General features: G+C 38.9%; 1 protein-coding gene across 2 annotated transcripts in view; it reads right to left on the reverse strand.

Moving 5' to 3' along the window:
* PARP4 (poly(ADP-ribose) polymerase family member 4) overlaps positions 1 to 12,991 on the reverse strand; it is a 516,705-nt gene that overhangs the window by 258,464 nt on the left and 245,250 nt on the right. For both annotated transcript variants that reach the window (XM_053708536.1, XM_053708535.1), the window contains exons 27-28: positions 11,799 to 11,879; positions 2,271 to 2,351 (exon numbers count right to left, since the gene is read on the reverse strand). In XM_053708536.1, coding sequence (XP_053564511.1) covers positions 2,271 to 2,351; positions 11,799 to 11,879 — 162 coding nt within the window. The remainder of the gene's footprint in view (positions 1 to 2,270; positions 2,352 to 11,798; positions 11,880 to 12,991) is intronic.

Here is a 12,991-nt window from a genome sequence, read left to right on the forward strand (position 1 = left end):
CCATGACTGCTGCCATGTCTTGTAAAGTAAACGCTATGGGCGCCCTGGATGTACTTGGCGCCATTTGAGCGTGAGTCCCTTGAGCGGGAGTCAAAGGATCTGACACGTGGGGAGAGTTAGTCGGCATAACTTCCCCCTCGTCAGATTCCTCTGGTGATAAATCTTTTAAAGACAGAATATGATCTTTATTGCTTAAAGTGAAATCAGTACATTTGGTACACATTCTCATATGGGGTTCCACCATGGCGTTTAAACATAATGAACAAGGAGTTTCCTCTATGTCAGACATGTTTATACAGACTAGCAATGAGACTAGCAAGCTTGGAAAACACTTTAAATCAAGTTAACAAGCAAATATAAAAACCGGTACTGTGCCTTTAAGAGAAACAAATTTTGTCAGAATTTGAAAAACAGTGAAAAAAGGCAGTAAATCAAACGAAATTTTTACAGTGTGTATAATAAGCTAACAGAGCATTGCACCCAGTTGCAAATGGATGATTAACCCCTTAGTTCAAAAAACGGATAAAAAAAACGATATAGACGTTTTTTAACAGTCACACCAAACTGCCACAGCCTTGCTGTGAGCCTTCCTTCCCCAACAAACGATTTTGGAAGCCTAAGAGCCCTTTAGAGATGTCCTGTAGCATTCAGGGAACTCCTGGATGTCTCAGTCTGTAATAGTTAATGCACAAAAAAGCACTAAACTAGGCCCCTCCCACTCATAGTAACACAGTGGAAAGCCTCAGGAAACTGTTTCTAGGCAAATTTAAGCCAGCCATGTGGAAAAAAAACTAGGCCCCAATAAAGTTTTATCACCAAAGTATATATAAAAACGTTTAAACATGCCAGCAAACGTTTTATATTGTAAATATAAAAGAGTATTACCTCAGAAAGTAAGCATGATACCAGTCGCTATTAAATCACTGTATTCAGGCTTACCTTACACAAATTTGGTATCAGCAGCATTTTCTAGCCTTCACATCTTCTAGAAAAATATTAACTGCACATACCTCATAGCAGGATAACCTGCACGCCATTCCCCCGCTGAAGTTATCTCTCTCTTCAGACATGTGTGAGAACAGCAATGGATCTTAGTTACAACCTGCTAAGATCATAGAAATCCCAGGCAGATTCTTCTTTTTTCCTGCCTGGAACAAAATAGCACAACTCCGGTACTATTTAAAAATAATAAACTCTTGGTTGAAGCAAAATAACAGCTACATTTCACCACTTATCTCTTACTACCTCCATGCTTGTTGAGAGTTGCAAGAGAATGACTGGATATGGCAGTGAGGGGAGGAGCTATATAGACAGCTCTGCTGTGGGTGTCCTCTTGCAACTTCCTGTTGGGAATGAGAATATCCCACAAGTAATGGATGATCCGTGGACTGGATACACCTTACAAGAGAAATGCCATTTATATCTGTATTTGTCAATATATACCATGTTTTCAGTGCTTTGATAAGTTCAGAACTGCAGTATGATGGAAGCACTTTGATTCTACTGTTTGAAACATTCTGTACAGAGAGAAAAATGTACACTACAAAAATGTATGTTATATCATATGATAATAAAAGCAATTTCAACAACAACAAAAAATACATGTCCGGAAATATAAAGTGCAGCTCATGTTGATTTGTTGCATTTCTTTTTAAATAAGCAACAAAATGGCTTTATCTGACGTGTCTTTGAATCTTGATGTAATTCTCACATCCAACTGGCATTTGATTTTAAGATGATGATACTAGTCATGAAGTTCTTTTTGTATGAGGCTTATGAAAATATCTTCATTTCAAATGGTTGGTGTGGCTAATTTAGTTATTCCCGTCAACAAAGTAAATATATTATTTGAGACGAAACAGGTGAATTCAATGGAATTAACATTAGACTAATCATTACGTAATATAACCACTGAGACAAAAAAAAGGCACCGTGTTCTCCTCAGGACCTATTTAATTGTCACACCACTCGGCTAAAATTTAAGCAAACATAAAGCAAAAAATTAGCTAATATATTTTATTCTATCTTTGTTGAACAAATTAATTTGTGCTTAGGATATCTTAATAGAACACCGCAACAGCCAGCTTTATGCAAAGAGGAAAGAAGCATTTCACAAGATACTTGCTTAAAAATAGAACTTGTCAAGTTTTATTAAGGTTTAGTGAATTTTAGCCAGTGTCCCTATTATATTTGAACAGAGAACTATGTCTTCTTCACATGCCATACAACAGGTACATAATGTTTATTATCAGTTACCACATTATACAAACCTCATGCTCATTTTCTTTCTCATGTAGGATTCCATCTTCATAATCCTTGATTATAGCTCTAGCAGTGAGTTTATGGAGCATCTGTAAAAGAAAAAAAATGATCAGGTTCTTCTGTATTTCCTCCTTTATAATGATATCAAATGTAAAAGTGTTATACTCGCCAACTAAAGAAAATCTTACTGTGAACCACCACCACTTTAATCCAAACCACAACCACCCCCATCGCAATCAAACCCTTCCTCAACCCTTCATACTTAAGTACCCTAACCATCCCCACCCAAGAGTATTTAATGTTAACCGAATACCCAGTATAATTAAACCTAACATAGACCACTAATAAAGTTCAGCCGACCTAGTTGTCTGTAATCAACAATCCAGGTCTCAACGTAAAAAACTTTGTCTCTTAACTTTTTGGACAGAAAATACTAAAAGCTATTCAGGAAGGCACAATGGGAGTTAACTGCTATGTCCTAAACTGATTACTAGAATGGACATCCTTTTGCATATCTCAGGTATTCCTAAATTCCCTTACACAATTTGTAAGAGCTAGACATGTGATTTTGCATATTTATAGATGCAGAGTATTGCAAAAAGTTTCTCAAGCTTTGTTTTATCCTCACCATTGCATGGTAGTCACCCTGCACTATTATATGTATTGCTTGTAGACACAGGTCTATATCAATAGAATATATAGGCATTCCTACCTATTACACATAGGGCTCCATTTATCATTCATTCTGGAAATACAATTTTCAATTCTATTAGTTCTCCGCAGCTCACCTTTGGAGAGGCGCACATGTGCACCCATATTTATCATAAAAACTGTAGTATTTTCACGCCAAGCTGCGGTGGATTAAGGATAAATCTCTCCATTAGTATTATATATGCGCCTTATTTATCATTAAAAATACTCCAAAATAGACTAGGTTTTTGTATAGAACCTGTCAAACTTATGGAAGTCTAGTGTTTAAACCACCCATAAAAGTGTATTTCAATACAAAACTAGCATAATAACAATTTAATAAAAAAAGGAAATGTATGCTTACCTGATAAATGTATTTCTTTTACGATATGACGAGTCCACGGATTTCATCCTTACTTATGGGATTACGCCTCCTGGTCAGCAGGAGGAGGCAAAGAGCACCACAGCAGAGCTGTATATATAGCTCCTCCCTTCCCTCCCACTCCAGTCATTCGACCGAAGTTAGGAAGAGAAAGGAAAAGCCAAGGTGCAGAGGTGACTGAAGTTTAACAAAAGTAAAGACCTGTCTTAGAAAATGACAGGGTGGGCCGTGGACTCGTCATATCGTAAAATAAATAAATTTATTAGGTAAGCATAAATTTCCTTTTCTTTTACAAGATATGACGAGTCCACGGATTTCATCCTTACTTATGGGATACAATACCAAAGCTATAGGACACAGATGAAAGGGAGGGACAAGACAGGAACCTAAACGGAAGGCACCACTGCTTGAAGAACCTTTCTCCCAAAAACAGCCTCAGACGAGGCAAAAGTATCAAATTTGTAAAATTTGGAAAGAGTATGAAGAGACGACCAAGTTGCAGCCTTGCAAATCTGTTCAACAGAAGCATCATTTTTAAATGCCCATGAGGAAGCCACAGCCCTAGTAGAATGAGCCGTAATTCTTTCAGGAGGCTGCTGTCCAAAAAGAAAGAGAGGTAGCCGTAGCTTTCTGGCCCCTACGTTTTCCAGAAAAAACAACAAATAATGAAGATGATTGACGGAAATCCTTAGTCGCCTGCAAGTAAAACATCAGGGCACGGACCACGTCCAAGTTATGTAACAGAAGCTCCTTCTTAGAAGAAGGATTAGGACACAAGGAATGAACAACAATTTCCTGATTAATATTCTTATTAGAAACAACCTTGGGAAGGAAACCAGGTTTGGTACGTAACACCACCTTATCAGAATGGAAAACAAGATAATCACATTGTAAAGCTGAAAGCTTAGAAAACTCTGCGAGCAGAAGAAATAGCAACCAAAAATAAAACTTTCTAAGATAACAACTTAATATCTATGGAATGCAAAGGTTCAAATGGAACCCCTTAAAGAACATTAAGAACTAAATTCAAACTCCAAGGAGGAGCATTTGGTCTAAACACAGGCCTGATTCTAGTCAGAGCCTGACAAAAAGATTGAACATCTGGAACATCTGCCAGACGTTTGTGTAGCAAAATAGACAAAGCAGAAATCTGTCCCTTTAAGGAACTTGCTGACAACCCTTTCTCCAATCCTTCTTGGAGAAAAGATAAAATCCTGGGAATCCTAACCCTACTCCATGAGTAGCCCTTGGATTCGCACTAATAAAGATATTTACACTATATCTTATGGTAAATCTTTCTAGTAACAGGCTTACGTGCCTGAAACAAGGTATCAATGATCGAATCAGAGAACCCTCACTTAGATAAAATCAAGCGCTCAATCTCCAAGCAGTCAGCTGCAGAGAAATTAGATTTGGATGATGGAAGGGTCCCTAAATGAGAAGGTCCTGCCTCAATGGAAGCTTCCACGGTGGCAGATCGGCATACCAAGTCCTGCGAGGCCACTCAGGAGCGATGAGAATCGCCGAAGCCCTCTCCTGTTTGATCCGAGCAATCACCCGGGGAAGGAGAGCAAACGGTGGAAACACATAAGCTAGGTTGAATGACCAAGGCACTGCTAAGGCACCTATCAGTTCGGCCTGAGGATCCCTGGACCTGGATCCGTATCTCGGGAGCTTGGCATTCTGACGAGATGCCATAAGATCCAGCTCCGGTCTGCCCCATCTGAGAATCAGGGTGGCAAAGATCTCCGGATGGAGTTCCCATTCCTCGGATGAAACGTCTGTCTGCTCAAAAAATCTGCTTCCCAGTTGTCCACTCCAGGGATGTAGATTACTGACAGATAACAAGAGTGAGCCTCCACCCACCAAATTATTTTGGATACTTCTGTCATCGCTAAGGAACTCCTTGTTCCTCCCTAATGATTGATGTAAGCCACAGTCGTGATGTTGTCCGACTGAAACCGGATGAATTTGGCCGAAGCCAACTGAGGCAAAGCCTGAAGCGCATTGAATATTGCTCTCAATTCCAGAATATTGATTGGAAGTAGAGACTCCGACCGAGTCCACACACCCTGAGCCTTCAGGGAATTCCAGACTGCACCCCAACCTAGTAGACTGGCGTCCGTTGTCACTATCACCCATGAGGGTCTGTGGAAGCACGTCAATTGGGACAGATGATCCGGCGACAACCACCAAAGAAGAGAGTCTCTTGTCTCCTGATCCAGATCTATCTGAGGAGACAAATTTTCATAATCTCCATTCCACTGCCTGAGCATGCTCAGTTGTAGAGGTCTGAGATGAAAACGAGCAAACGGAATGATGTCCATAGCCGCCACCATCAATCCAATTACCTCCATGCACTGAGCCACTGATGGCCAAGGATTGGACTGAAGGGTTCAGCATGTATTCAGAACCTTTAACTTTCTGACTTCCGTCAAAAAGATTTTCATGGATACAGAGTCTATTAGAGTTCCCAGGAAAGGAACCCTTGTCTGTGGAATTAATGAACTCTTTTCTAGATTCACCTTCCACCCGTGAGTCCTTAGAAAGGATAGAACAATGTCGGTATGAGACTTTGTCAGCTGATAAGACGACGCCTGGATCAGAATATCGTCCAGATAAGGCACCACTGCAATGCCCCGCGGCCTGAGAATCGCCAGCAGAGAACCTAGAACTTTCGTGAAGATCCTGGGTGCCGTGGCCAACCCGAAAGGAAGGGCCACAAACTGAAAATGTTTGTCCAGAAAGGCAAACCTCAGGAACTGGTGATGATCTCTGTGGATAGGAATATGAAGATATGCATCCTTTAAGTCCACGGTAGTCATATATTGACCCTCCTGGATCAATGGAAGAAGGGGAATGAGGAAGGGGGGACTCCTTTGAAATTACGAAAGGAATGAAAATTACTCTGTCGTCCCCTTTGCTTAGATGTTTTGTCTTGAGGGAGGAGATGACCCTTACCTCCCGTAATATCAGAAATGATTTCTTTCAAATCAGGCCCGAATAGGGTCTTTCCCTTAAAAGGAATAGCCAAAAGTTTTGATTTAGAGGACACATACGCAGACCAAGATTTTAACCATAAGGCTCTGCGCGCTAAAATGGAAAATCCTGAATTCTTAGCCGCCAATTTGGCGATCTGAAAGGCGGCATCCGTAATAAAAGAATTAGCCAGCTTAATTAGTAATTAGCCTTACCTTAATTCTATACATTATTTCCTCTAAAGGAGTCTCAGTCTTCAGATACTCTTCTAGGGCGTCAAAACAAAAGGCAGCCGCAGTTGTGACTGTTACAATGCAGGCCGTTGGTTGTAATAGAAATCCTTGATGAACATATAGCTTTTTTAGAAGACCCTCCAATTTTTTATCCATAGGGTCTGTGTGAAAGCACAACTGTCCTCAATAGGGATAGTCGTACGCTTAGCCAGGGTAGAGATAGCTCCCTCCACCTTAGGGATCGTTTGCCAAGAGTCCTGAACGGTGTCAGCTATAGGGTACATCTTCATAAAAATAGGGGAAGGGGAGAACGGAATACCCGGTCTTTCCCATTCCCGTGTAACAATTTCCGAAACTCTCTTGGGAACCGGAAAAACATCTGAATAAGAAGGGACCTCTAAGTATTTGTCCATTTTACTTAATTTCTCTGGTGGGACCACAATAGTCACAGTCGTCCAGAGTCAATAAAACCTCTCGCAGCAAAAGGCGGAGGTGTTCAAGTTTAAATCTGAAGGACATGACGTCCGACTCTGTCGGGGGTAATGCACTTCCTGAGTCAGACAGTTCCCTCTCAGACAGGGCCTCCCTACCCCCCAAATCAGAGCCCTGGGAAGGTATATCGGAGATAGCCATCAAAGCATCAGAAGTCGCAGGGACTACATGAGTCTGTCCTGCTGCGTTTGCCCTGTAAAACTGTCTTCTGTAAGAGTGGATGACATAACTGCAGCCATATCCTGCAGAGTGAAAGAAGCAGACGCCGTTGAAGAACAAGGTGTCGCCTGAGTGAGTGGTAATGGCTGTGACGCTTGGGGAGAAAGCTGCGGCATATTCTGAACCTCTTCAGCAGAATCCTGAGCAGCATCCGCTATAGACAAACTCTTATGAAAGAAAATGTGATCTCTGAACTGTAAAGTCCTTTCCGTACAAGAAGGACAAAAAGTAACAGGGGGCTCCACATTTGCATTTAAACATAATGAACATGTTACACTTTGAAGATCCATAATCTTATTTAGAGCGATTATGGTACTATAAGTATACTCTTCAAAACAAAAGTACAGCTTGGTCTCCTTTAATTTTGAATATGTATAACCCTGATTGAAGTAAACCAATGCAGTGAATCCTATGTATACTTAAAGGGACAGTCTAGTATAAATTAAACTTTCATTATTCAGATAGGACTTGTAATTTTAATCAACTTTCCAATTTACTTTTATCATCAAATTTTCTTTTTTCTCTTGGTATTCCTAGTTTAAACTAATCATAGGTAGGCTTATATGCTAATTTCTAAGCCTTTGAGGGCTGCCTCTTATCACATGCTTTTTAAATCTCTTTTCAACACAAAGAGACAGAAAGTACACGTGGGCCATATAGATAACACTGTGTTCAGGCACAGGGAGTTATTTAAGATCTAGCACAAAACAATGCTAAATTTAAGACAATAGATAATAAACAGTCACAGTCATGTGATCAGGGGGCTGGAAGAAGGTTCTTAGATACAAGGTAATCACAGAGGTAAAAAGTATATTAATATAACTGTGTTGGTTATGCAAAACTGGGGAATGGGTAATAAAGGGATTATCTATCTTTTAAAACAATAACAATTCTACGGTAGACTGTCCCTTTAACAACAAAAGCAGTACCGTGTGAAAAAATTGAAGAATAACTCTAGCCACCAGTGCACCTTGTAACAGCACCACTGCAGCGCCTACCTGCCCCCACGACACTGACACAGAAAATGAAAAACTCCCTGACGCTTCTGACCGCCTGCTTTAAAGTACAACCAATGCAGTCCTAACAAGCGCCTGGAGTTAACGTCCTCAGTCGAACTCCGTCAAAGACAAGTGTGCGGCTTCTAGACACATCCGGTCTGAAGCGCGCAAACTAAGCCCCGCCCCTCGTGGGCGGCAATCAGAGGAAAAGCCCGCCGCACATAAAGTATGGCCGCGCATCTGAAAAATACACTCACAATAATAATCACTTGATCGGAAGTGCAAAAAGGCAATATAAAAACACATTGACCCCAGCAATAAAGATACATATTAATCTGAGTCTTGTAACTCCAAGTAACCCCCAGCGTCATGATAAACAGCCACTAATGAGTGCAGTAACAGGAGCCTGTACTAGTTTCTTAGCCCCACTATGCGACTTTGTACCAAACAAACGGCAAACTCCAAACTCCAGTTTGACAAACAGTAAATACCAAATATAGCCCACATTCTGAGTTAAAGAATCTTTCCCAGAATCAAACAGCTGCACGTACCTGGAAGCTGGGCGACAGCTTATAGTTCCACAACCAAGAGTTCCTGCAGTTCCCTCCTGTAGAGCTGTGGAGACATACAGGGTCTTAGTTACCACATGCTAAGACCATTATCTGAAGGGCAGCACACATCATGGGAGGCACAGTGAGAATAGAATCCCTCCAGTTCCCATTGCTTTGGAGCCACCAGATGCTTCTCTTTTGTTAACTGAAGAGACTGATCTGGTCTAGGCTACACCCTAACAAAGTAGTACACTTAGGCACTACAGAAAAAATAATAAACTCTTGATTGAAGAATCTAAACTAACACCTCTTCCTATCACTAACACAGGCAAAGAGAATGACTGGGGTGGGAGGGAAGGGAGGAGCTATATATACAGCTCTGCTGTGGTGCTCTTTGCCTCCTCCTGCTGACCAGGAGGCGTAATCCCATAAGTAAGGATGAAATCCATGGACTCGTCATATCTTGTAAAAGAAAATATATATATTTTTTTTAATTATGAAAAAACTTGTAACCTAATGCATGTAATTTAACCAATAATTGCATTTTTTTAAGTTTGACTCATGTGTAAGAAAGCTTTATATTTGTTTACACATGCTAAAATGATAATAAAAATAGCTGTACCAAACAATAATAGCTTTATCTTCTTCCACACCCCCTGCAGTACTTATGACTCCTATAGATATGCAAAAATGACAGTGGTGACCAAAAATATGTTAAGAAGTCTGTACATGTATTACATCTCTACTTGATCTAATATTGTTAGCTTTATTCTGATAACCTTGTCTTACTTTACAATTAGAAATGAATAGGACACCAAAATGTTATTTTCAAATCATATATTTATTAAAAAAAAAAGGCATATTTCCATCATTAAGACGATTTTCACGGCCCCTTGCCAAAGAAATAGCTGCCAAAATTAAGAAATATTCCATCTTCTCTCGCGAAAAAAGTGGAGTAAATTCAATGTTCTCCACAGTGGTTATGGAGAACTTTCGTGGTTGTATTTGTAGGAGAATTTTCGGTTCTCCTAACGCGCAAAATAATGATAAATCTGAATTTCGGCGACCAGTAAGACTTATTTTTAAAAATACGACCGTAAAAGGGCTTTTTTGGGCTTTCTTTGGCGCACATGTGCGCCTAGGCGAGAGAGAGAATAGAGTGGGAGAATTTTGCCTTAGGAGTAAAATAATAGCCTTTATTGTCTGTTCATTTAAAGGGATATGAAACATAAATTTTTTCTTTCATGATTCAGATGGAGCATGCAATTTTAAGCAATTTTCTAATTTAATCCTATTATGACATTTTCTTTGTTCTCTTGCTATGCTTTGTTGAATGAGCAGCAATGCACTACTGGTTGCTGACTGAACACATGGGAGAGCCAATGACAAGCCCTATATATATATGCATCAACCAATCAGCAGCTAGAACCTAGTTTCTTTGCTGCTCCTGAGCCGTCCTTGATAAACCTTTAAGCAAAGGATAACAAGAAAAGGAAACAAATTAAATAATTGAAGTAATTTGGAAAGTTGTTTAAAATTGTATTCTGTATCTGAATCATGAAAAAAAAGGGTTTCATGTCCCTTTAACTGGACCCTATGAAGAAATAAAAGCTGATATTTTACTTTTACTAAGGCAGGACCTTTCTGACTATATAGTTCAAATATACAGACATACTGTATTTTACTGTAGGACACTAAGGGCAGTCTGTCAACATAAGTAAAATAAAATATTAAAAAAACTTAAACATATCCCTTCCAGTCCCTTACATAGTCTATATTTTTTAAATATATGCATAGTTAGTTTTTAAAAACGTACAATAATAAGTTAGCTTATTTGAAGCCCTCTCTCTCCCCCTTTGCACAACATTTTAGTAGGCAAGTCTGAGCTTGGATCACTGTAGCTGTTACACAATATAAAAGCAGCTTATAAGTTTAAGTTCTGTAGAGACTAAATCTTAGTGTAATCATTGGCGAAAAAAATCCCCTTGACCGAATTGTCACTTACTCCTCTCCACCAATACTCTGTTACTTATTCTCTCCTCTTTTCCCATCTCTCCCTCCCACTCTACCTATCTGCTCCCATTTGACTCTTTCTTCTCTTCCTCCACTCGTCTCCCCCACCCTTTTATCTTCTTTACTATGTATTATACATTGGATAATTCATGAATCTATAAAGCTTGTTCAATAAAAAAATAAATTAAAAAAAGGTAGCAGGTGCTCTATTAAAATGTATAGATGCCAAAGAAATAACTACATCAGACATCACAACTCTCCCTGAAGTTCAGGGAGTCTCCCTGATTGTAATAGCGGTTCCCTGATGCCAGCAAATGGAATGCAATCTCCATGAAATTCCAAGTACCATGATCCAATATGGCCCAAATCTGGAAAAGTATTTTTTTAAGGAATGCCTTTAGTTGCTGGGACGTTATAGAACCTTCAAAGCGTGCATCAGTAACCAAAAATCCCCCACTGATTTTAATAAAATTAAACACAAATACTACCTAATTTACTGCACGTTATTAAACTTCGTATTCTAAAATATTTAAGCATTCAACAAGCGTATGATCACTGGAAAAAAAGGTTTGTTGTATGTGGGTGTGCAATAAAGCTACTTTTTTAAATGTGACTTTAGTGGGAAGCTACTTTAATGATACGTCTCTATCTTATTAAGGGTTTCAAGGTCTCCAATATATAATTGGGAGGGGGGGGTGGCGGCGCAGTAGCGGGTGAAGCCACCTCCCTGAAATGAGTTTTTGCAGGTTGGGATGTCTGCTACATTAATAATTTTTTTCTAGCATTGTAGAATAAAACAACTTTATATTACTTGATTTGTAAATCAAGTGTGGATCTACTTGATTAATTTATAATGTCATATTTTGCTGAAGCATTGTTATATTTTTTATTCTGTTTATCTTATACAATTGCTTTTATGGAAAACAAAAGCTTCCTTAAAAATAATAACAATAATTGCTTTTTTCAATTCAAAACTTACAGTTCCTGTTGTCTTCTGTAATTTTGTTGTAGATACCATTGTCTCCAACTCTTGATCGTTAATTAAAGCTTTCAGAGTTGCCTGAAATAAAAAAAATATTTCTCACACAGGATTTCTTAATAATCATTACAAGAACAGTCAAGCTCAATTTTTACAGTTAATCTACCCACTTAGAATAATGACTAAACAAGGAAAGAGGAAAAGGCTCCCATATGGTGTAGTATTGTGGTAAACTTGGTAAAAAGTCAGTAATCAAAATATTACTTACAAGTCTCCTAGCACTACCAAAGTGCTATATGCACAATCTGGACCTTACAGCCGTCCAGTAAGCTTGCGCCTCGATATGCTTGTATATCCTCCGCGTGAATCCTCCTGTGTTGTGGGATTTCACAAGAGGTGCTTGTTTACTAATCTCAATGTGGTGTTAAAAGAGTGATCATATAGGTGCACCCAAGAACCTAAAACCCGTACAACAAGATTATAGGAACAAGGGATATATGCAACCAGATTCCCATATAACAAACCACAAAAACGCGTTTCTCAGCGTTACACTGTTTCCTCAGGTGAATAGATATACAATGTTACATATCGAGCTTTAAAGACCGCTGGCGTCCTCAAATCGTTATTGCACATGCGCGTGTCAAATGACACACGTCCTCCGACTCTGATCCATAATAGGTCCAAAGCATTAGGGGATTGATTACACATCCTACTAACCGACTGAGGAGGACACGGTGTACATATTTCATTAAGAACCTATACTCATTGAAAATGTATGCATCATTTAAAAATCTTACATTAAATATCTTGAAAATAACATTTATGTTATAACAATGTCCTCTAAATACATGACAGATCAGCGATATGACCTTCTTAAAAACTAAAAATTAAAACAATAATCTTTTATCAAAAAAACATTTCCCAATATGCAATAATAGTTGTTATTATTGCATATTAGTAAATGGTTTGTTGATAAAAGATTATTGTTTTAATTTTTAGTTTTTAAGAAGGTCATATCGCTGATCTGTCATGTATTTAGAGGACATTGTTATAACATAAATGTTATTTTCAAGATATTTAATGTAAGATTTTTAAATGATGCATGAATGTTCAATGAGTATTGGTTCTTAATGAAATATGTACACCGTGTCTTCCTCAGTCGGTTAGTAGAATGTGTAATCCACCCCCTAATG

This window comes from Bombina bombina, chromosome 3 (assembly GCF_027579735.1).
Source record: "Bombina bombina isolate aBomBom1 chromosome 3, aBomBom1.pri, whole genome shotgun sequence".
NCBI lineage: Eukaryota > Metazoa > Chordata > Amphibia > Anura > Bombinatoridae > Bombina > Bombina bombina.